Below are 25,438 nucleotides of genomic sequence, written 5' to 3' on the forward strand. Positions count from 1 at the left end.
CATGGAAGGCCTAAGATCAAAGGAGTGGATGGAGAGTCAATGACAAGGCCTGAAATCATCTCCCAGTGCAAAGCCCCCACTTGTAACTGGAAAGGGTTAGTGGATTGGAGCACTTGATCTTGAGAGAGAGACCTATTATGCACAGAAATCAGGCGGACTGGGCAATCTAGAGCATGAGTATCCAGGGACAATGAGGTAATCAGAGTCTTATTTATAAAATTCTCAGCGGCTTCAGAATCTACAAAGGCCAGCAGTTCATGAGCCCCCGCCCCAAAGTGAACAACAGCGGGTAATAGTATGCACTTGTCCTCCAGGGGAGATGAAAGCAAACCTAAGATGACCTCCCCACAATCACCTAGTTCCTGTAGTTTCCCGGACGTGTAGGGCAAGAACGGAGCATATGACCCTTGAGGCCACAATACAAGCAGAGTCCCATGTTACGTCGGCAGATAAACGGGTGGAGCCTAACTGCATAGGTTCTTCCTCAGACCAAGCACTGGAGGTGGAATTGGTAGGTGGCAAGGGAGGTACCTAATTTGCCACAGCTGTATTGAGTTCACGTCTCCTCTCCCGCTGGCAGCAGTCAATTCTAATGGCTAGACACATAGCCTCCTCCAGTGAGTCTGGGTAGGAAAAGTGGACCAGAGCGTCCTTAATTACATCAGAAAGGCCTATTCTGAACAGGCTGCGGAGAGCTGCATCATTCCAGCCAGAATCCGGGGCCCACCTGCGAAACTCTGAGCAATACATTTCAGCAGTGTTCGTCCCTTGCTGTAAGTTATGCAGGGTTGATTCTGCAGTAGCAGCACGATCTGGATCATCATAAAGCAAACCGAGGGCTTCAAAGAAGGCATCTACTGTTAGCAGGGTCGGATGGTTTGGTTCCAAGTTAAAGGCCCAAGCCAGGGGGTCACCCTGTAGTAAAGCGATGATTATCTGAACCCTCTGATTTTCAGAGCCAGATGAGGATGGCTTTAACCTGAAATATAATTTGCGGCTGTTTTTAAAGTTGAAAAACCCCTTTACGGTCACTGGAAAACCAATCAGGTAGAGGAATTTTCAGTTCAGATGATGGAGTATTTGTAGCGGTGGTAGCAGAAGGAGATTGCACCTTGGTGAGCTCTGTGGGCATTTCCTGGACTTGAAGGGATAAACGGCAAAGTTCCTGTACAAACAACTGTGCAGGATTTATGATAGTCTTCAAATATTTGTAAATTTTAAATTGTGCCTTTTTACGAAACGGTGAAGATCGTATGTACGCAAAACTGTAAATAACCAAATCTCTCAAAAAATCTGGAGGTTTGCATTTTTCACTTACAGCTTTCACAGATTGTAAAAGACAACCAAACCATATATTTTCTAAAATCACATGTCCAGTAGAATAAAAAGATGGTGAAACAGATTTTTATTGCTCCATGATATTTAGCGCAATTGTTTATCAATTCAATATTTTTATGAAAATAAACTGTAAACTCATTATTAGCACAAACACCGCAAATGTTGCAAATTCCTGCTAAATGCCTACTAAATATAAAAGTTTACCCTGTATTGAGTTAATATATACCGTATTTTCCGGCGTATAAGATGACTTTTTAACCCAGGAAAATCTTCTCAAAAGTCGGGGGTCGCCTTATACGCCGGGTATCGTCTTATAGGGCGGATGCTGAAACTTCGGAGCCGACTGAACTATGCTGTGGGGGGGGGGGGGGAGACTCAAAAAGGGCCACGGTATGCCTGCTTGGATTGGCTCTCCCTGCTTCCAAGCCCTCCCTGTCTCAGAGACTATGGTATGCCTCTTCTGGCCCGCCCTTGTATCCTATTACCATACCTTCTTCTCTGGTTCTCGCTCCCGAGGACTGCAGTAAAGCGGTGCAGGCATGCATGTGCGAGATCTGAGAGGCAGAGAAGAAGGTACGGTACCAGGATACAATGGCGGGCCAGACAGGTGAAAGAGGCATGTTTTTCTGGTCACATCGCCCCTCTCTCTCTATCTCTTTTTTCCATACCCCGGGCATAAGGTATTTTTAATCATAGATAGCATCTAGGTGCTGGATCACACTATATAAATGTGGAAGGGCTGGTTGTGTACAGAAAGCAAAAATATCTTTGCGTTACAGACAGGATGCTGAATTCAAACATGCATTCAAAAATTAAAAAACACTGTCACTGAGATCAGGGGCCATTTTTTATTTTGTTTCCTGAGTTAAAACTTGCCAATTATATTATCCTCTAACTATTGGGTCATAGTTTGAAATCAAATATTGACATATTGACCATATTGAAATCAAATGTGATGCTTTTTTAATTTGTATTTGGTGTGCGTTGGAAGAGGGGTAGTATATCCCAAACTCTATATTTTACCTGGAAAAGTTGGGGGTCGTCTTATACGCCCAGTCGTCTTATACGCCGGAAAATAGGGTAATAAATATTTGTAAATTTTAAATTGTGCCTTTATGCGAAATGGTGAAAATCGAATTTACGCAAAACTGTAAATTAGCATACAAAACACAACATAATCTACAAATTTCCTGCTAAATCCTTGTTCACATGGGGTGTACTAAAGCGTACGCCCATCGAGGGCCATATGAAAAGCCGTGTTTACCCACACAGGGATGCACAGGTGCATTGTGCATCCATGTGCAGGTAATCCTATTCATGATAGTTGGGATGCAGCAGCTGCAAGGACAAATGTTAAATCTGTTCGGGTGTAGGTGCATGGCCCCAAAACGCAGACAGTATTTAGTTTCCTACTGCGCAGTCACAGGCGCTTTCTGAATGGTCCCGCGGTCTTCTGGGACCTGTGTGTGTCTCCCAGAAGGCAGCAGGAGGAAGGTGGAGGGGCCACAAATGACGTAGGTCACCGTGGCAACCCTTCATGTAAGTAGGAGTGGGTACCTGTTTTTGTCAGGTATCCGCTCCCCCTCTTCCCCACGAAAGGTGCCAAATGTGGCACTGGAGGGGGGTTGAAGCAGTAAAGCGGAGCTTCCACTTTTGAGTGGAACTCCGCTTTAATGTGCAATAGGCAGCAGACAGGGTTGTTTACAAGCTGCAGCTGTAACCTGTCATTTTGCACCTGCTGAATGCTTCACATTCAAGTTGATAGGGAAGTCCCGCAAATGCCCGCAACCCCGTGCAATTAATGTGGTTGCGGCGCATTTGTTGGCAAAAACTGAGTTAAAACAGGCGGTGAGAAAGCAGCAGGTTGGCTTCCTCACCGCCTGTTAGTAGCCACAGAAACGTGAACTTAAATGCGGATCGGGTTTCAGAGTCAAGGGAGACTTAAATGCATATCTAAATGTACCCTTAGGCCCCTTCCATGCTCCTGCTCAGCGGGGAATCTGTCTGCTGATACCCGCTGAGCAGGCAAATGTGGCTGGTCTGTGCCCACTCTGCTTATGAAGAACAAAGACACAGCGCTCTTTCCTCTATGGGTGGTGGGAAGTAAACAGACCGCCAGTCCGTTTACACCTGACTGCCATCCGATCTGCTATATGGATGGAGGGGGAACATGTGTTTTTAGCGGATTTGATATAGGCAGGTGCAAACAGAAAAAAAAGGGTCCAATTGAGTCCGCCTGAAAAACTGACAGGAGGACCCAATCGGTCCATCTATGTGAAAGGGGCGTTATTTTTTTCTTTTTTTTTTTTTTACAGGCACAAATTCATTTTATTTTTTTTTTGCTGATTTTTTTTTCACTCTGTTCATTCAAGAAAGAAAGGGGGCTGGTAAACATGTGAAAGGGAGTGGTCAAAGTGGGGGGCTCTTTTTTTAGATTAGGAAAGGGGGCTGGTAAACATTACCAGCCCCCCTTCCTCTCCATCCAGGCTGTCACAATCCCCCGGGGCAGCAGCTTCAGCTGGCGGGAGGAGGTGGAGGGAGAGACGGTCAGCAGTGCTGCATGAACGGGGTGCCGGGGATCTGTAAGGAGGGGGGATGGACTCCTGTTAGGGGTGAAAGATGTGCTGGGGAAGGGGGTGACAGTGGTAGAGGAAGGGGGGAGGCATTTTAGCAGCCAAGGCAGCAGGTTTATTGGAGGGACAGAGAACATTAGGAGATAGGCAGGCAGCAGCAGTAAAGGTGAGGGGGAGGATAGGCAGGCAGCAGCAGTGAAGGTGAGGGGGTCACATTTTAGGTTAATAACTCTGATCAGCGGATTTTGTAATCCGCTGATCAGCATTATAGAATTGTTCAGCAGTCTGGTGAACAATTTTGCAGGAGGAGAAATTAGGTTTGTACATCGTACGGACCTGGCCAGCTGCAAGCAGTGCTGTAAGTCAGTACACTGTACAGACCTAGCAGTGAAAGGGTTAAAGCACACAATGCTTACATTTTCTTCCTGAAAACAGGCCTTATTAAAAGTCATCCACAACCACGACACTATACCAATCAACTAAAGTGTCTGCATTAAAAAATGTCTCTAATGACACCATAGGACAATATCTTCAATTTCCTATCCAGTACTGGGAAAATGTAAAGGCTGGGCTGACCAACAAACAAAAGTGTAACATAATAAGAGTAAAAGTAGCGCAAATGTTTGATGCAACCTGGTTCCTTGCTTCATTAAAAGGTCTAAATTGCTATAAAGCGGTCTGTAAGTGAGGCTCTGATAAAGTGGTGGACGGTTATTGTATTTGCATACCGGACAGCTGCCGCACACAAAACCGAAGCACAAATTTACTGCAGCGAGCCGGAGGTAGGATGCGCATTGTTAGCGCATCGCACAGTTCCCTTTCTTTTTTTTGAGTCAACTTTATTTTTAGTGCAAAAAGTGTCACTCAGTTCATCATGTTGTGGAGCTCTGCTGTACAATGGCATGCAAGTCTGTACTATACTGTGCAATAAAATGCAGCATGTTAGCAGCTCATTGGAGTGCAACTCCAGGCTGCTTTCAAGTGTGAATAGGATGCATAGGAAACAATTGTTTTCTGTATGTCTTAGCAGTGACTGGCGTCCTTCCAGTGTGGAAAAACTTATCACCATACTATAGGTGAACTGGCCCTAAGAGCGCAATGACATATGTGAATGCACCCTGCCTCTGATCAGATGCGAGAACCCTTAAGAAAATGTATAGTATTAAGTACCTTTTTCCTAATTCTAGTTAAAAAAAAAAAAAAAAGAGTCACCACTGATTCAGATTATGAAATTTTGCAAATGAATATTACAAAGTGTTTTATCCAGCTGGTAGTGGAAGCTCTATAAATCTATTCACATGCAAGCTGCCACTGTCTGACTTGAATGCAGCATGCTAACTGCAGGGAAGTGAAGCATCTGTTGAGCATTGTTGGTAATGAGGTGTGGCTAAAACAGAAGCCACTGAACATACATATGAAAAAATACACTAAGCATCTAATTTTTAGGGTTATAAAACACATTACCTCTCTTTCAGAAAACTGTATGTGTACATCATCTCTCTGTACATTCTTGATCATTACTGTAATGATGACCTGAGACTCTGTTTGGTACCAGTCGTGCCTTGAAAATATAAAAAAAAAAAAAAAATGCAGTATTTAAGACAAGATCGTATGATTCAATATCAATGTATTCAGTCCACTCTTGATAAACATTACAATTGCAAGAGAAGCAAGACATCGCTTTTCACTTTGCAGCTCAACCCTTTAATATTTACATGGTATAGAGAGTTGATGGGTTAAACATAACAATCAGCATTCCTTCTTGATTCTGGAACCAGCCAGAACAGGTATATTTCAGGTTTAAAATTAAATCTTATGTGTAGGGGAGAAAAGTGTATGGGAGAGTGTTACAGACACCCTAAGGGCCACAGTAAAGTTGGCCATATGCTAGTAGAATTTTTTTGTATAAAAGTTTGGTTTTAAGAATGTTCGTTGGATGTTCTAATCATTATTGGGGTTAAATCAATGATCATTTTCAACCACAGTGGTTTGAAAATTCAAAGGCGCAGAATGGAAAATGTTTCTTAAACAAAATTTCTAACAGTGTCTACAGTTTTTGTTTGATAAAGTCCATTAGTTTGAAAACCAAATGCAATCTCGAAGTACTGAAGAAAGTATTAAAAAAAAAAAAAAAAAAGTGTAAAAAATGTTTATTTTTTATTTTTTTTTTTGAACATACTGTCTGTCACCAGTCAGTCTCCTTGATCACTGCCATATCACCCATATGATGACGCTGTACAATACTACATTGGTGACAGCATGTAAAAAAATGAAAAACAAAAAAGTGAGAAAAAAAAAAAAAAATTTTCATTTATATAGCAAAAAATTAAAAACCCAGTGGTAATCAAATACTGTACCATCAAAAGAAAGTTCTATTGTGTGAAAAAAAATATATAAAATTTTATTTTCATACAGTGTTGCATGGCCATGCAAATCCCAGTTATAGTAGAGCAGTGGTCACGAAGAGGAGGTAAGCGGATTTCCTGACGACGCCTATATGACGGCTATATGCATTGAGGTCTGGCTGCTATCTGCACGTCCTCAAAACCACTGACATCACATCCAGCGCTCCGTGGAACGCACGCTGGCCGGCCGGCTGATCGAAGCAAGGAGGGAGACGCACACAGTGTGTTTGCATGTGGGATGCATTATTACGCCATCTGAGCTGGTGCCAGTCCAGGCACCATTCATGTAAGCCTCCAATTATTACCCTTTTTGTTTGGCGATTGTTTCAATAAACAGGCATTACTCGATTTCTTGCATTTTTACTTACAATACTGGCCAATGGAGAGGATATTGAGCAAAGGAAAGGACGTTGCTATTGTGAGGATCTTCAAAAGGCAGGGGTGACCCCATATCCAATAAAGGTTTTGTGGTCCTATGGACATGGGAAGTTTGGTGAGCGCTTGAACTTTTCAATGCACGTAGTAGAGCACAACATGAATATGAAGAAATATGTATGATACTGGTTATGGTCACTGAGTGAAGAGCACCATATACTACTATCGTTTTATGGAATGCATTACCAATATACAGCTGCAAGAAAAAGTATGTGAACCCTTTGGAATGATATGGATTTCTGCACAAATTGGTCATAAAATGTGATCTGATCATCTAAGTCACAACAATAGACAATCACAGTCTGCTTAAACTAATAACACACAAAGAATGAAATGTCGCCATGTTTTTATTGAACACACCATGTAAACATTCACAGTGCAGGTGGAAAAAGTATGTGAACTACTAGACTAATGACATCTCCAAGAGCAAATTGGAGTGAGATGTCAGCCAACTGAAGTCCAATCAATGAGATGAGATTGGAGGTGTTGGTTACAGCTGCCCTATAAAAAACACACACCAGTTCTGGGTTTGCTTTTCACAAGAAGCATTGCCTGATGTGAATGATGCCTTGTACAAAAGAGCTCTCAGAAGACCTACGATTAAGAATTGTTGACTTGCATAAAGCTGGAAAAGGTTATAAAAGTATCTCCAAAAGCCTTGCTGTTCATCAGTCCACGGTAAGACAAATTGTCTATAAATGTAGAAAGTTCAGCACTGCTGCTACTCTCCCTAGGAGTGGCCGTCCTGTAAAGATGACTGAAAGAGCACAGCGCAGACTGCTCAATGAGGTGAAGAAGAATCCTAGAGTGTCAGCTAAAGATTTACAAAAGTCACTGGCAAATGCTAACATCCTTGTTAGCGAATCTACAATACATAAAACGCTAAACAAGAATGGATTTCATGGGAGGATACCACAGAGGAAGCCACTGCTGTCCAAACAAAACATTGCTGCACGTTTACAGTTTGCACAAGAGCACCTGGATGTTCCACAGCAGTACTGGGAAAATATTCTAGGGACAGATGAAACCAAAGTTGAGTTGTTTGGAAGAAACACACAACACTATGTGTGGCGAAAGAGGGGCACAGCACACTAACATCAAAACCTCATCCCAACTGTGAAGTATGGTGGTGGGGGCATCATGGTTTGGGGCTGCTTTGCTGCATCAGGGCCTGGACGGATTGTGATCAAAGAAAAAATGAATTCCCAAGTTTATCAAGACATTTTTCAGGAGAACTTAAGGCCATCTGTCTACCAGCTGAAGCTCAACAGAAGATGGGTGTTGCAACAGGACAATGACCAAAAGCATAGAAGTAAATCAACAACAGAATGGCTTAAACAGAAGAAAATATGCCTTCTGAAGTGGCCCAGTCAGAGTTCTGACCTCAACCCGATTGAGATGCTGTGGCATGACCTTAAGAAAGCGATTCACACCAGACATCCCAAGAATATTGCTGAACTGACCAGTTCTGTAAAGAGGAATGGTCAAGAATTACTCCTGACCTTTGTGCACGTCTGATCTGCAACTACAGGAAACGTTTGGTTGAAGTTATTGCTGTCAAAGGAGGTTCAACCAGTTATTAAATCCAAGGGTTCACATACTTTTTCCACCTGCACTGTAAATGTTTACATGGTGTGCTCGATAAAAACATGGCAACATTTCATTCTTTGTGTGTTATTAGTTTAAGCAAACTGTGGAAAAAATGGGGGACAGCGCTCAATAATGTAAATCAAATTCAATCACTTCTATTAAATAATTAAATAAAGCAGCCTGAAATTGTCTATTGTTGTCACTTAGATGATGATCAGATCACATTTTATGACCAATTTGTGCAGAAATCCATATCATTCCAAAGGGTTCACACACTTTTTCTTGCAGCTGTATACTTGTCGCAGATTTGATTATCACATTGTATCTTACTTGGTCCCACAGTTTTTATACCACCATAGAGTCTTATTATAATTCATTTTTCACATATATGTAATATTTATCACATTCATCAAATATTATCACTCCTAGAGCACCTTACTTTATCATTTTTTCACTATATATGCAGACAATGCAGCTCAGGATCGAGTCCGCAGGTGCAGCTTCCTATAGTGGCACACCAAGAAGAGGAGCCAGGAGTAATGGCAAAGCACCCAAGAAGATGATTGGGGCTCTATCTATTCCATTGCACAGAGCATAAGTAAAAATATCTTTCTTATTTTATAGGGGGGAAAAAATGATCGTCTTACCGTAAAATCCTTTTCTCTGATGTTAATTGACATACACCGCTCCAGATCTTCTAGATCCTTGGGTTTATGCTTTAGGAGGAAAAAAAGTTTGACTACGCCTATAGGGCAGTCTAAGGGGGTATACTCCCACTTCCTGCTATAGGTCTTCAGTTTTGTAACAAGTAGTGTCAGAAGAACAGTCAGGTCCATAAATATTGGGACATTGACACAATTCTAATATTTTTGGCTCTATACACCACCACAATGGATTTGAAATGAAACAAACAAGATGTGCTTTAACTGCAGACTTTCAGCTTTAATTTGTGGGTATTTACATCCAAATCATGTGAACGGTGTAGGAATTACAACAGTTTGTATATGTGCCTCCCACTTTTTAAAGGGACCAAGTGTAATGGGACAGATTACCAATCATAAATCAAAATTTCACTTTTTAATACTTGGTTGCAAATCCTTTGCAGTCAATTACAGCCTGAAGTCTGGAACGCATAGACATCACCAGACTCTGGGTTTCATCCCTGGTGATGCTCTGCCAGGCCTCTACTGAAACTGTCTTCAGTTCCTGCTTGTTCTTGGGGCATTTTCCCTTCAGTTTTGTTTTCAGAAAGTGAAATGCATGCTCAATCGGATTCAGGTCAGGTGATTGAATTGGCCATTGCATAACATTCCACTTCTTTCCCTTAAAAAACTCTTTGGTTGCTTTTGCAGTATGCTTCGGGTCATTGTCCATGTGCACTGTGAAGCGCTGTCCAATGAGTTCTGAAGCATTTGGCTGAATATGAGCAGATAATATTGCCCGAAACACTTCAGAATTCTTCCTGCTGCTTTTGTCAGCAGTCACATCAATAAATAAAAGAGAACCAGTTCCAATGCCAGCCATACATGCCCACGCCATGACACTACCACCACCATGCTTCACTGATGAGGTGGTATGCTTTGGATCATGAGCAGTTCCTTTCCTTCTCCATACTCTTCTCTTCCCATCACTCTGGTACAAGTTGATCTTGGTCTCACCTGTCCATAGGATGTTGTTCCAGAACTGTGAAGGCTTTTTTAGATGTTGTTTGGCAAACTCTAATCTGGCCTTCCTGTTTTTGAGGTTTACCAATGGTTTACATCTTGTGGTGAACCCTCTATATTCACTCTGGTGAAGTCTTCTCTTGATTGTTGACTTTGACACACATACACCTACCTCCTGGAGAGTGTTCTTGATCTGGCCAACTGTTGTGAAGGGTGTTTTCTTCACCAGGGAAAGAATCTGCGGTCATCCACCACAGTTGTTTTCCGTGATCTTCCGGGTCTTTTGGTGTTGCTGAGCTCACCGATGCATTCTTTCTTTCTAAGGATGTTCCAAACAGTTGATTTGGCCACACCTAATGTTTTTGCCATCTCTCTGATGGGTTTGTTTTGATTTTTCAGTCTAATGATGGCTTGCTTCACTGATAGTGACAGCTCTTTGGATCTCATATTGAGAGTTGACAGCAACAGATTCCAAATGCAAATAGCACACTTGAAATTAATTCTGGACCTTTTATCTGCTCCTTGTAAATGGGAAAATGAGGGAATAACACACACCTGGCCATGGAACAGCTGAGCAGCCAATTGTCCCATTACTTTTGGTCCCTTTAAAAAGTGGGAGGCACATATACAAACTGTTGCAATTCCTACACCTTTCACCTGATTTGGATGTAAATACCCTCAAACTAAAGCTGAAAGTCTGCAGTTAAAGCACATCTTGTTTGTTTCATTTCAAATCCATTGTGGTGGTGTATAGAGCCAAAAAGATTAGAATTGTGTCGATGTCCCAATATTTAAGGACCTGACTGTATAACCCAACTCAGAGGGGTGGGTGCTGTGTCCATCAATGATCATCAGAGAAAAGGATTTTACGGTAAGACAAAAATCCGATTTTCTCTTTACTTCAATAATGGACACAGCAATAAACACACTTCCCAAAGGCTGAATGTAGCATACCGGTGAAAACAGGAGCTCAACCAGGAACCAACTGGAACTCACCTGACAATAAAAAAAAAAAAAAAAAAAAACACTCTCAAAGAGGACTAATCCTCTCCAACAGCCGCCTGCAAAACCGTGCAACCTAAGGCAGCATCCACAGATGCCAACATATCCACCTTAAAAAATGTTGTGAAAGTGTGCACGGACGACCAGGTGGCCGCCTTGCAAACCTGCACCACTGACGCCTGATAACGGAAGGCCCAAAATGCACTAAGCGGCCTCATAGAATGCGCCTCAACAGGGAAAGGAGGATCCTGACCCTTAATAGAATAGGCCTGCACCAACGTCTGCCTGATCCATGTAGAAATGGTCGCAGCAGACGCGGCCAGCCCCTTATGAGATCCATCTGTAAGAACAAACAGGGAATCGAATTTTCGAAACAACTCAGTCGTCGCCAGGTACACCCCGATTGCCCGAACCACATCCAAAAAATGTAAGGCAATCTCTTTAGGGTGCTTAGCCTTACGGCACAAGGAAGGCAACATAATGTCTTCATTTAAATGGAAACCAGAGACGACCTTAGGAAGGAACCACTGGCAGGGACGAAGCACCACTTTGTCTCTGTGAACCACCAGGTAGGTGAACGACAAAACAACGCAGCCAACTCCGACACCCTGCGTGCTGAAGTAATAGCCACCCAGAAGGCTACCTTCTGTGACAAAGTAAGCAGAGGAAGCTCACAAATATTTTCAAAAGGCAGTTTCTGAAGAACCGACAGCAACAAATTGATGTCCAACGGAGGCAATGGAGACCTCATTGGGGGAGCCAGGTGGTGGACCCCCTTAACAAAAGCGTGGACCAAGGAACTCTTGGTCAACGGGCGTTGAAAGAAAATCGCCAGGGCTGAAATCTGGCCTTGATGGTATCCAAGGCCAAATGCTGATCTACACCTCTTTGGAGAAACTCCAAGACACGGGACACTGAAAAGGAATGGGATGGGAGGGGAGGGGAGGGGATTGGACCCCCACCCCCGAGAGTCACAACGAGCAATGTACGCCCTCCAGACTTGATGATAAATCTCCTAGAAGTAGATTTTATAGCTTTTACCAGTATGGGAATCACTGATTCAGACACCCCTCTATTCTTCAGCACCTGACTTTCAATAGCCAAACCTTTAAATCTAGCGACTGTAAAGCAGGATGGAAGATTGGCCCTTGAGCTAAAAGATCTTCTCTGAGAGGGAGTTTTCCAAGGGACATCAGTGACCAGTCATACTAGGATGACCGGAGTCCCTTCTGCATAGATTCTTTGGAGGGGTCTCGGCAGAAGTGTCATCGGAGGAAAAGCGTATAACAGACGATACCAGAGCATCTGTGGTGTTGGATAGAGGATCCCGAGACCTTGCTACGAACCTCTGTACCTTCCTGTTGAGACTAGAGGCCAACAGGTCCACATCGGGAGTCCCCCACCAGAGACAGTTGATGAAACCCCTCCGGGTGAAGAGACCATTATCTCTGATCCAACGCCTGCTGACTAAGGTGGTCCGCCTGCCAATTTTCCACCCCTTGAAAATGCACAGCAAAGAGGGCTGGAACAAAGCGTTCTGCCCACCTTAGAATGCCAGCTACTTCAAGGGCCACTAGGACACTTTTGGTGCCCCCATGATAATTGACATATGCCACGGCCGTGGCATTGTTCAATTGAATCCTTACTGGGCGCCCCTGCAGACATCCATTGGGACAGGCAAAGCCTGATCGCCCAAATTTCCAGGATATTGATCAGAAGACTGGACTCCTCCAAAGTCCAAACCCCCTGAGCACAATCCGTGTCCAAGACGCCTCCCCACCCAGACAGGCTGGCATCCATGGTGACCACCGTCCAAAACAGGGGGAGAAAGGATTTTCCCTGTCGAAGCGCCGGAGAATGGGGTAGCCAGACCAGGTGGCCACTCGTACCCCGGCTCAACAGGATCAGATTGTCTAGAGACTGGTTTCTTGTTCTATTTTGCAAGAATCTCTCTTTGCAGAGGTTTGGTATGGAACTGAGCAAACGGAACCGCCTCGAAAGTGGAGACCATCAGGCCCAGCACTTGCATGCAAGTCCTGAGAGATGACCTCCAGTTGGATGACAGGAGCTGAATTGCATCCTGCAATTTTTTACCTCCAGAAGAAACACCTGGGCTGAGGCCGAGCCCAGGGTCAGGCCAAGGGAGTCCAGTTTGGTGGACGGACCAGAGCAGATTTTTGGAAATTCAGTTTCCATCCGAACGCTTGCAAGGTTCACAAATAGATATCTAGATTGACTTTTAAGGCATGCAGAGAATCTGCTCGCAGAAGGTCGTCATCCAGGTACCCCAGTACTGCAATCCACTTCTGCCCTAGGATGCTAACAACGGGGCTAAAACGTTCGTAAACACCCGAGGAGCCGAGGCGAGACCAAAGGATAACGCCACTAATTGATAGTGCTCCTTGCCCACGTCAAAGCAAAAGAAACGCTGATACCCAACATATATTGGGATATAAAGATAAGCATCCTTGATTTGATGGATACTAGTAAATCCCCTTGATGAGGGGATGCCACGACCATGCGAATTGACTCCTCGAGGTCTAGGATTGGACGAATTATGCCTTCCTACCTGGGAACAGTAAATCGGTTTGAATAAAATCCCTGAAAGCGTTCCAATTCTGCAACCGTTAGAATGACCCCTTGTGAGAGCAGATCTTGTACCGCCCCGAGTAGACCTCGCAGGTGATCTGGAGACAAATGCAGGTTGGGAGGGAAGAACCTTGCCGAAGTAAAGGACCAAAACTCGATCTTGGAACCGGACCGAATCAACTGGGGTTGTCTTGAATCAAGGAGGTCCACGGATCAAGAAAGAAGTGAAGACTCCTCCCACCCCAGATACGGGTGAGGGCGCCCCTTCAGGCAGAAATGGGCTTGTCTGTGCATCTGGAGGAACCCACTCTCAGCTTACCAGGCCATGGCTTCTTGAAACCTCCTTCGTGGTTTTGGGCGGATTTAGATCCCTTGTCCTGAGATCCCGAGGGACGAAAGGAACGATTATGGGCATAAGAAGAAAGGGCCATGTTTGCGACGAGACTCTTGCTTGGTAGTCTGCGGAAGCAGAGTACTCCTACCTCCTGTAAGACCCTTAATGATCTTATCCATGGAAGCTCCGAACAGGGGATCTCCTACAAAGGGGGATATCAGTCAGTAACTTCTTGAAAACCTGGTCCGCAGACCAATATTTCAGCCATATCATGCAGCGAAGGGACACAGCCATCATAGACACCCTGCAGGCTAATGGGGGTGCATCCAGAGAGGCATATACTGCAACCCCTGGACCAACTGGTCAACCAGCTCAGGAGGAGGCTGTCTCCCTTTCAAATCCTGGGGCAGATGCTTGGCCCATTTCGTTAAGGTCTTGGAAACCAAGGTTATGGCAAAACACCAGCCTCAGAATGGAACGGACTATGGTAAAAAGGTATCGGAGCAGAAATTCAGCTCTCTTGTCAAAAGGGTCCTAAAGGACGGAGAGTCCTCCACCGGGAGAAGGGTGGCTTTATTTAACCTAGAAACCTTAGAGTCCAACACAGGTGGTACTGTCAGTTTCTTTAACAGGGACTCTTCAAAAGAATACCTTTCAGCGAAACGCTTAGGTACCCTGACAGTGAATTTTGGGGAACTCCACTGACATGCGACAATGTTATCAAAATAGGAGGGAAAGGGAAATACCTTTGTCCCCTTTGATGCGATGTGGGTACCAAAATGTACCGTCGCAGCAGACGCAGCAGTAGCTGTGTCCTCCAATTTCAAAGTTTCCCCGCACTCATACAATGAGTGCATCCACTAGTGCCTTTTCATGCGCGGCTGTAGTGGAAGAGGAATCATCCTCACTATCAGAGCACTCAGGGTGCGTGGACGCAGACCCAGCAGGGTGACTCGCGTCCGCAGAGGCCAAATCAACCTCAGAATCTGAGGAGAGAGGATGCAGGTGAAGGCGAGTGACGCTTTTTGCTCGTCCTATTCTGAAGGGCAATATTTACCTTAGACGCTAGTGACTGCAGGACAGCTATTATTGCAGACAAAGCTGACTGGGGCCCAGAGGGCCCTGCAGCCTCTGAGAGAAGGTCAGGTGGTCACACGTGCTTCAGGGACTCCCAACATGAAATAGGAAAGTTGCTGCTCAAGTTCCCCCCACCGCTGCACAGCGGCACCACAGGTCCCAGTGCACCAAGCTACTTCTCTAGCCAAAAGAGGGAGCCGTTTTACACCCACAGGGACTCACCACCACCTACACAGGTACAGAGACAGAGTGTAAAACTGCACGCCATACGGTGATCAGAGAGAAGGAGAAAGTTCAGGAACTGACACTAGAGGCCCACCGCCGATTCACTGCTCCATAGGCTTAAAAAACATGGTCGCTGTTGATATCAATGGAAAACTACAAGAAAATGGCCACCGGATTATACAAACATGGCCGCCAAAATATACAGCAGCCATCCACGGCAAAATGGCAGCTCCATGCGGTGCCGGTGACCCGCAGAGGACCCCCAGGTACACTTGGGAAGTAAAAAGGGGCCCTGGCAGAAGCTCCCACCAGGACCATTCCTCCCAAAAAACACATTTTAAGCAGCCAGTGACGCCCCCCCCTGGCCCCCAGCACTGGCTCAACACCCCCACACATACATAACAGGCCTGGCCACCCTGAGGGGGGGGGCTAGGTGTGGGTGAATGAGGGGTGGTCTGCAGTAGCACTCCGATAGTGAGGGAGTGCTATGTAGGAAGGGCACTCGGGGGTCCAACCAACCCAGGGAGGGGCCCACGTCCACCCCAAAAAACCACCAGAGGGGAGGAGGGACACTAATCACCACACCTTTGAACCGGGCGGGCACCACTCCAGGCAGACCACCGCACCATCTTGAAATGAGGGCGCTGTGGACCAGAGGCATGCTGCAACTCTGGGCATGACCAGGGCTATGCGTCTTCGCGAGACATTTACTTGCCTGACAGCCCCCGTCCAGTGGGGCTATATCGCAGCCGACCTAGCGCGGAGCTGAGGTTGGGTCACACTCACTGACTGGACTGGGGAGACCATAAGGATCTAGGATACCCAGTCCGTCGCCCAGTCCAGCAGTTGATTGTAGTTCTCACAGAAGCAGAAAATAAGAAGCAAAAAAATTCAATTTAAAAAGGAAAAAATGCTAGGGCCAGAGATCTGAGCAAAGAACTAGGTTCTTACTCCTGACTAGAAAGAAAAAAACTGAAGCCCTATAGCAGGAAGTGGGAGTATACCCCTGGCACTGCCCTATGGGCGTAGTCAAATTTTTCTCTGCCTAGTGTCCTACTCCTGTATGTGGCAGCATAAACCCAAGGATCAACAAGACATGGAGCTGTGTCCGTCAATGAACGAAAGAGAAAAAAAAGACTTTACACCTGCTTTAACATATGGAGCCACAAAATGTATATGATTTTGTTTCTCTGTCAGCACAGAGATCTCATTAACAATTGAGAACACGATTCAGAACTGCTAAAAAGATAGCAAAGAAATCCATTTATTAAAAATACAACAAAGGATTGTGGGCCTAAGGTGTCATTTCATAATAGGAGAAAAGCAACATACTGGCTAATTAGAGAGCTATAGAACTGCTGGTTTCACTGCTTTGCTTCTCACTAGATCCATTTTTGCTTTTAGAGAAGAGAAGTGAAGCAATAATGCTTTCAGTAGTATCTAGCAGAAAACAAGTGAACTATTCTAGCAATCCAAAACAGTGTACACCTTTTTCAAGTTATTAAAGAAGAATTACATTTTTATGTTTTAATGATCGGTTTATGGGTTCCATGGGCTAATGTCCTATCTTAAATATATTTTTATTGCAAAAAAATCGGATATGTAAAATATATTGAAAATGAATGGTTGATTGCATGTTGTAAAACAGAAATATAAACACACAGCCATTCAAAACTGGATTTAATATACTCAAGTACCAGTATAATAGCAAATGAAAAGCAGGAACACCACTCAGCTTTTGAAAGTACAGCAGCAAGGATATGCAGTACATTTACTGACATTTAAAAGCAATGATCGTTAAGCTTTTAAAAACATCTCTCTCACACATTTCTGCTGAAGATTAGCCTTTAGAAAACAAAACCAACCAAGTCTATAAGCAAGTTAATATGAAAATCCTTGCCATTTCACTTACTTTAGAAGTCAATACTGACCATAAAATGGCACAACAGTGCAGACTAGTGGCCAAAAATACACAGTGCTGCAGCACAATACCAATTTCTATATTCATTTTACCTGCAGGCATTTTCCTTTTAATCCACAAAAGAATTCGGAGAACGTTACAAATATAATGATTATGTGGGTTTAATTATTTTCAATTACATTAAACGCTGCAAATGGTAAAACAATGAGGCCTTCTGTGTTTTCAAATCATTGTCCTGCATTTCTCTCCAAACTCAATGCACAGAGGAAAAGCAAATTAGCAAAAAACATTCACTCCCACAAAGTTCTTATTGATTTCAAGTTAAGTTTCATCATAATACAGTTACAAACCGTCTTAGGATGAATGTATACCCGCTACCTGCACGCAGCAGATGACAATATTTGCTTCTTGTGAAAATGAAAACGCCTGACAAGGAACCAAAGCTGTAACAGATTTCTATTGAATAGATTACATATATTCTTATGAATGTTTGCTCAGAAAACACGGAGGGTTTTTCACGCAAAAGGATGCCTATAGTTTCAATATGTATTAAATAGTAAATAACAGTTCTGATAAAATCCTCGTGGCCTTCTATGAACCTCTGGGATATCTGCATGAATGTCTTGTAAAATACAGACCTAAAAATAAACACAATGCCATCTTTATGAAATAAAAAAAAACAAGGTCACCATAGGAAAAAGTATGAACTTCTGCAGTGATGACTCCCTAAAAGGGTGAGTAATTCAGTTACACATTTACACAATTTTGGCTGTTGACACTAAAAAACAGCAGCAGTTCAATGTTGAACTTCGAGGTCTTTAGAAGAAATGTTGTTAAAGCACTAAAGAAGGGAATGAAATATGGTTTCTAAAGACAACTCCATCAGTCATCGCTTTTCCTTGGGCAAAGCCATCCTACAATGGTAATAGCCAGTGATGACAAGCTTTTGTTCACTTTAAAGGGGTTCCAAAGCCAAATGTTTTTACATTCCTGAACTGCCTGCATTACAGTAGTTGTAAGGTCAGAAGGTTTTTTAACCTTTATGCATTAGGAAAAAAGCCTTCTGTGTGCAGCAGCCCCCTCAGCATCCCTAATACTTACCGGAGGTCCTTCTCTGTCTAGCCACGTCCACGAGTGTCTCAGCCATCCGAGATTCTCCCTCCTGATTGGCTGAGACACAGCAGCAGCACTACAGGCTGCTGTCAAGTCAGACAGCCAATCAGGGGAGCGAGGGGCGGGGGCCGCGGCTCTGTGTCTGAATGGATATAGAGCTGTGACTCGGCTCAGGTGGCTCCATAGCAAGCTGTTTTCTGTGGGGGCACTGAACAGGAGGGAGGGGCCAGGATAACAGAAGAGGGACCCAAGAAGAGAAGGATCCGGGCTGCCCTGTGCAAAACCACTTCACAGAGGAGGTAAGTATAACATGTTTGGTATTTTTATAGGAAAAAAAATGAGACTTTACAATCACTTTAACCACTTTAAGACCAGAAGGATTTGCCCCCTTAATGACCAGGCCCTATTTTGCGATTCGGCACTGCGTTACTTTAACGGACAATTGTGTGGTCGTGCTACGCTGTACTAAAATAAAATTGATGCCCTTTTTTTCCCCACAATAGAGCTTTCTTTTGGTGGTATTTGATCACCTGTGCGATATTTTTTGAGTTATAAACAAAAAAAGAGCAACAATTTTGAAAAAAAAAAATATATATATATTTTTGACATTCTGCAATATGACACTCAAAAAAAAAAATTTTAAAATCAAAATTTAACATTTTAGGCCAATTTGTTTTCTGCTACATATTTTTGGTATTTTTGATTTGTTTGCGCAAAAGTTAACGCGTCTACTAACTACGAGAAAGATTTATGTCATTTTTAATGTTTTTTTTTTTTTCATTCTACTAAGATTTAGGTCATTTTTAATGGTTTTTTTTTTTCATTCTACTAGTAATGGTGGCGATCTGCGATTTTTTGCAGGACTGCGACATTGCAGCGGACAGATCGGATCCCCCAACTGACATTTTTGACACTTTTGGGGGCACCAGTGACATTACTACAGTAATCAGTGCTAAAAATATGCACTGTTATTGTAATAATGACACTGGAAAGGGGCTAACAGTATACATGATCAAGAGGTTAAATGTGACCCTAGTGTAGTGATTCTAACTGTATGGGGGTTGGGCTTCTGAAATGATCACAGAGACATGTGATCCTATAAAGCAGGATAACATGAGCTCTGTGATCATCCCAGGGAGAAGAATGGTCAGCTGTGTTTACAACAGCCGACCATCCTCTCTCAGCGGGGAGCGATCGAGGGTGTCAGGCGGCAATGTGAGCCACCCGACACCCGCATCGGCTTCCCCGATTGGTGGCGGGAGCACGCCGTCCACAGCTGGCGGGAGCCCCCTAACTCCTTCCAGGCGAGCAACATAGATCTATGTCGTTTTGCCTGTACAAGCCAGCCTGCCGCAGTAAATATACAGGAGGCAGTCGGCAACTGGTTAAAGCGGTAGTATCCTGCTTTTTTTCACTTTTAACTACAGGTAAGCCTATAATAAGGCTTACCTGTAGGTACAATTAATATCCCCTAAACCTGCACGGTTTAGGAGATATTACCACTGCATGAAGCCGCTGACGAATGCGGCGCATGCGCTCTGAAGGTCCGGCGGGACCTTCAGAGTTCCTTGCTGGGAATTGCCGGAAAATCACTCCCGCGCATGCGGCTCCGGCCAATCACATCGCCGAACCCGGAAGAGACGCCGAGGTATCATGTCAGCGCCCACAGCAATGTCCGGGGGTTCGTGTCGGGGCTTCGTTCTAAGGTAAGTGTTTCATAATGAGCTAGTATGCGATGCATACTAGCTCATTATGCCTTTGTCTTGCAGTTTTTTTTTTTTCTTGGATGAGTTTACTACCGCTTTAAGGTAAAAAAAACATTTTATATCTTTCTGTCCTCCACACTTCATGTGTGAAGAGAAAGCGAGGGAAGAAGAGAACCAGCACTGTGCATGGCTACATCTATTCTGTCCTCTCTTCCTCTTCACACAGGATTCCAGCAGCAGCCATTGGCTCCTGCTGCTGCCAATTAATGCAATCAGGCGGAAGTGGGTGGTGGGGCTAAGACCTGCTATGTGTGTCTACACTAGGCGTGAATGGGGCCTGAAAGTGACATTTGTGTGCTTACATAAGAGCAATTAGACTTCATGTGTGCCATTTGCAATTTTGGCGCGTTTTTCCTGTGACACACATAGGGCAGCCCGTTGATTTTAGTGGGCTGTCCTAAATGTAACAAAGTAGCTCATGGAACATTTTACCATGTTGTGGGTTGCACGTTTTTGTACTATGCATTTTGCTGCATTTTTCACGTGGCAAAAACTGGATTTTTGACTTACCGTAAAATCTTTTTCTCTGAAGTTCATTGACAGATGCAACTCTATATTCTTCTTAACCATTGGGTTATGCTGCCCCCTACAGGAGTAGGACACTAGGCAGGAAAAAAAAACTTTACCACGCCTATGGGGCAGTCCCTGAAGGCATACACCCACTCACTCTGCTACAGGATTCAGTTTTGTTGCAAGCCGTGTGAGAAGAAAAAAACCCCAACCTACTCAGAAATAGAGGGGCAGGTGCTGCATCTGTCAATCAACTTCATTCGGAGAAAAGGATTTTACGGTAAGTCAAAAATCCAGTTTTCTCTATCGTTCATTGACAGGCACAGCTCCATATTCTTCTTAACCATTGGGACATCCCAAAGCAGTATTTGCATGAGGGGTGGGAAAAACAATGCAGAAAAGAACATAATTCCCAAAGGCTAAACTTATCCGACCAGGTAACATGGAGCTCAACCAGGAACAACTGGAGCTCGCCTAAAAAACAACATACCCCTTCAAAGAGAGAAAAAAAATGTTCTTTTAAACAGCGGCTTGCAAAACCTTGCGGCCAAAAAAAGCATCTGAGGATGCCAACACATCTACTTTGTAGGATTTTGTGAACGTGTGCACAGACGACCAAGTTGCCGCCTTGCAAACCTGTATTACTGACGCCTGAGGGTGAAAAACCCAAGAGGCACTCAGCGCCCTTGTAGAATGTACCCTCACATGGAAAGGTTGAACGTAAACCTTAAGTGAATATGCCTTTACCACCATCTGCCTTATTCATTTGGATATGGTTGCAGCAAACGCAGCCAATCCCTTCCAAGGTCCTTCCGTGAAAACAAAAAGAGTCTGACTGCCTGAACGACTCAGTAACCGCCAGGTAAACTCTAAGTGCCCGAACCACATCCAAAGAATGCAAGGCAATTTCCTTGGGATGCTTAGGTTTAGGACAGAGTGAAGGCAGCACAATGTCTTCATTCAAATGGAAATTGGAAACCACCTTAGGAAGAAAACTGATTAGGTCGAAGTACCACTTTATCTCCGTGGACCACCAGATAAAGTGAACGGCAGGATATGGATGCACCTTAAGCGATTCACACCATGAGATGTACGATTCCCATGTACGATGATAAATCTTCCTGGAGGTAGATTTTCTAGCCTTCAACAGTGTAGGAATCACAGAGTCAGAAAGACCCTTCAATACCTGGCTTTCAACAGCCGCGCCGTTAAAGCCAGCGACTGTAAAGCAGGATAGAAGATCGGCCCTTGAGACAGCAGATCTTCCCGGAGAAGTCTCCTAGGAGCATCGCTGACCAACCTTACCAGATCTGTGTACCAAGACCAGCGAGGACAGTCTGGGGCCACCAGAATGACCGGAATACCTTCCACCTCTATTCTGTCCAGAAGCCTCAGCAGAAGTTTCAACGGAGGAAACGCATAGATCAGCCGATACTGACCCCAAGGAGCCACCAGTGCTTCTGTGGCGTCGGCCAGAGGATCCCAAAATCTAGCTACAAACCTTTGTACATTCTTGTTGAGCCGAGAAACGAATGGCTCTACATTGGGTGTCCCCCACCTGACACACAGCAGGTGAAACAAACTCCGGGTGCCAGTTCTCCACTCTGGGTATATGCACGACGATAAGGGCTGGTACAAATTTTCTGCCCATTTTAGGATCTCGGCCACCTCCCGGGCCGCCAGGACACTCTTGGTGCCCCTTGGATGATTTACGTAAACCACGGCCGTGGCATTGTCTGATTGAATCCAAAATGGGCAAACCTGCAGACGATTTGTCCAGTGACTCAAGCAAAGCTTTATCGCTCCGAGTTCCAGAATGTTGATCGGAAGTCTGGACTCTTCCAGAGTCCAGGTCCCTTGGACACACAGCTTTCCAAGTACTCCCCCCCCCCCCCCCCCCCTTCGCCACACAGGCTGGAATCTGTGGTTGCCACGGTCCAATACAATGGAAGGAAGGACTTGCCCTGACGCAGGGCCAAGGAATAGAGCATCCACCTAAGATCCCTTCTTGTGTTTTGACTCAACAGAATCCAATTGCCCAAATATTTTGGATCCCTGTTCCACTTGACAAGACTATCCCTTTGCATAAGTCTCATGTGGAACTGAGCAAACGGAACGGCTCCGAAGGTAGACACCATCAGGCCTAGAGCTCGCATGCAAGTGTGATAACAACTGGATAACAGCAACCGAATCCCCCTCTGCAACTCTTGCAGCTTTCCTGGGGGAAGAAACACCCTCGCAAAGGCTGAGTCCAGAGTCAGTCCCAGATAAACCAATTTGGAGGCTGGGACCAGAGCAGATTTTCTGAAATTGATGTTCCAACCAAACTCTTGCAGAGTCAGTACAGTGATTGACAGATTTCCCACCAGAACTTAGTGGGAGTCTGCTCTTAAGAGGAAATCGTCCCATGTACCCTAGTACCGCAATCCCCCGCTGTCACAGTAATGCCAATACCAGAGCCAACACGTTGGTGTAGACCCTAGGGGCGGAGGCGAGACCAAAGGGTAACGCCACAAATTGATAATGTTCCTTTCGTACAGCGAAGCAAAGAAAATGCGGGTGTCCAGCGTAAATGGGGATGTGCAGATATGCGTCCTCGATATCAACAGAGGGGAAAAGTCCCCTTGGTGTGGGAACGCCACTAAAATAAGGGCCCCATCTATTACACAGTGACTTTCCCCAGCATAGAGGAAGAAGAGTACTCTTCCCACCTGTGAGTCCTTTGATCAGTTCATCCAACAAAGACCTAAAAAGGCGTTCCTCCGTTAAGGGGAGATCTGATGGAGCCTTTTTAGAAGCCTGGTCCGAAGACCAGCTTTTTAGCCACACCATGCGTGGTTACCATTATTGCGCTTCTAACAACTCCACTGACTCGTGACAATTTTGTCACTGTATGCGGGAAAGGGGAGTACCTTTGCCACTTTTAGGGGATCTGCGGGCCCCCCCCGTTAAAATTTTCTGCACCGATACAATCAGTGCATCCATCAGCGCCCTTGCATGCGTATGTGCAGTAAAAAAAGGAATCATCCTCACCGCAGAGCACCCGAAATGCGTGGACACAGACCCAGTAGAGTCACTATATGCTAAGCTCACACTGAGAACATAACAAGCAGGGGAGGTCGCCGACCACAGTCCCGCAGGGAGACGCCGGTTAAAAAGGTGCACCTATTAGACCTAAGGGTCACCCACCATAAAGGGCATAAAAGAACATAGCCCCTCAGAAAGGGGAGGGGGCCTCTGGTGGCCTCCTGGGGCCACCAGAGCGCATCTGTCAGCAGTAACGTCCTTTAGCTCGGTCAGGTTCAACTTGGTCAGGTACCCGGACAGCCGCGAGTAGGCCGCAAAGCCACGGACTAAATTTTTAGCCTGATTCAGCCACATGGGGTGCAGGCCCGCGGATGAAGAGACACCCGCTCCCCCCCCCCCCAGCCTATAATCACTGCAGGGAGTCCAAAGGACATCCCTGCCCCAGTCACTAACCCCAGGGCCGGGAACTTGCTTGAATCTGTGTGATCTGGACAGTCCGGTCAGCAACAACCAAATCCGTGCCCCCCTTACTGGAGCAAGTGGCAAAGACAGCTCCTACCTAATCCCGGGAGGGGGGGGTCATAAGGGTAGGTGAGCCCAAAAGACCACCATGACTGTTAGAGGGACTGGGGATAGGAAAGGAACCCAGGGGGGTGGTGACGGCCAGGGAGTACGCTGTGACTTAGGCCGAACCAGGTCGTGTGCATCCCAGGCGAGGCGTTTCACTTGTGGGCCAGACCCGTCCATTGGGGCTCTGTCGTGGCAAGGCCTAGCACGGATCTGTGACCTGCACACGCTCGCTGGCCAGACTGGGAGACCCTTAAGGATCTAGAATATCTAGTCCGATGCCCAGTCCGGATGTTGATTTTAGTTCTCTCAGGAACATAACTAAAAAAAATGGATTTTTGACTTACTGTTAAAAAAAAAACCTTTTCTCTTACGTTCATTGACGGACGCAGTCCTCTGATGCATATCAGTAGGGTAATGACTCCCCCTACAGGAGTAGGACAGGACACTAGGCAGAAAGAATTTCTGGCTATGCCTATGGGCAGTCCCTGGGGGTATACCCTCTCTCTTCCTACATAGGTGTCAGTTTTGTATCAAAGCAGTGTCAGAGAAAAGCATACCAACCCACTCAAAAAATTAGAAGGGCGGGTACTGCATTTGTCAATGAACCTAAGAGAAAAGGATTTTAGGGTAAGTCAAAAATCCAGTTTTCTCCATCGTTCATTGACGGACGCAGTCCTCTGATGCATATCAGTAGGGACGTCCGAAAGCAGTACCAAAATGAGGGGTGGTAACCAGAACTAAGAGAAAACAGTCCCCAACGCCAACAGGCCAATCAGGCAACACAGAACACAGAACAACTAGATGAGGTCCACCTGAAAACAAACAGAAAAAACACCCTCAAGGAAGGCCAAAGGGCCCCCTAAACCACAGCCTGCAAAACCTTGTGGCCAAAGGAGGCATCTGCAGATGCCATCACATCCACCAAAATTTGGTAAAGGTGTGAACAGACGACCAGGTCGCCGCCTTGCACACCTGAAGCACAGGCGCCTGATGGCGAAAAGAACAGGAAGCACTAAGCGCCCAAGTAGAGTGTGCCTCGACAGGGAAAGGTGTAACCTGACCCTTAATGGAATAAGCCTGCATCACTGACTGTCTGATCCATCTGGAAATAGTTGCAGCAGACGCAGGCAGCCCTTTCTTGGGATCATTCGTGAGCACAAAGAGCGAGTCAGACTTGCGAAAAGACTCGGTAGACGCCAAATACACCCTGATCGCCCTTAAATCATCCAGGGTATGCAGAGTAAATTCCTTAGGATTTTTAGGCTTAGAGCACAAGGAAGATAACACAATGTCCTCATT

The 25,438-nt window shown here is 45.1% G+C and overlaps 1 protein-coding gene across 1 annotated transcript in view; it reads right to left on the reverse strand.

Moving 5' to 3' along the window:
- Positions 1 to 25,438, reverse strand: part of SUGT1 (SGT1 homolog, MIS12 kinetochore complex assembly cochaperone) — a 324,599-nt gene that overhangs the window by 138,681 nt on the left and 160,480 nt on the right. The window contains exon 10 of the mRNA XM_082245037.1: positions 5,376 to 5,472. Within this exon, the coding sequence (XP_082101163.1) occupies positions 5,376 to 5,472 (97 nt within the window). The remainder of the gene's footprint in view (positions 1 to 5,375; positions 5,473 to 25,438) is intronic.

Source organism: Pelophylax lessonae (genome assembly GCF_965119305.1).
Source record: "Pelophylax lessonae genome assembly, chromosome: 2".
Taxonomy (NCBI): Eukaryota; Metazoa; Chordata; class Amphibia; order Anura; family Ranidae; genus Pelophylax; species Pelophylax lessonae.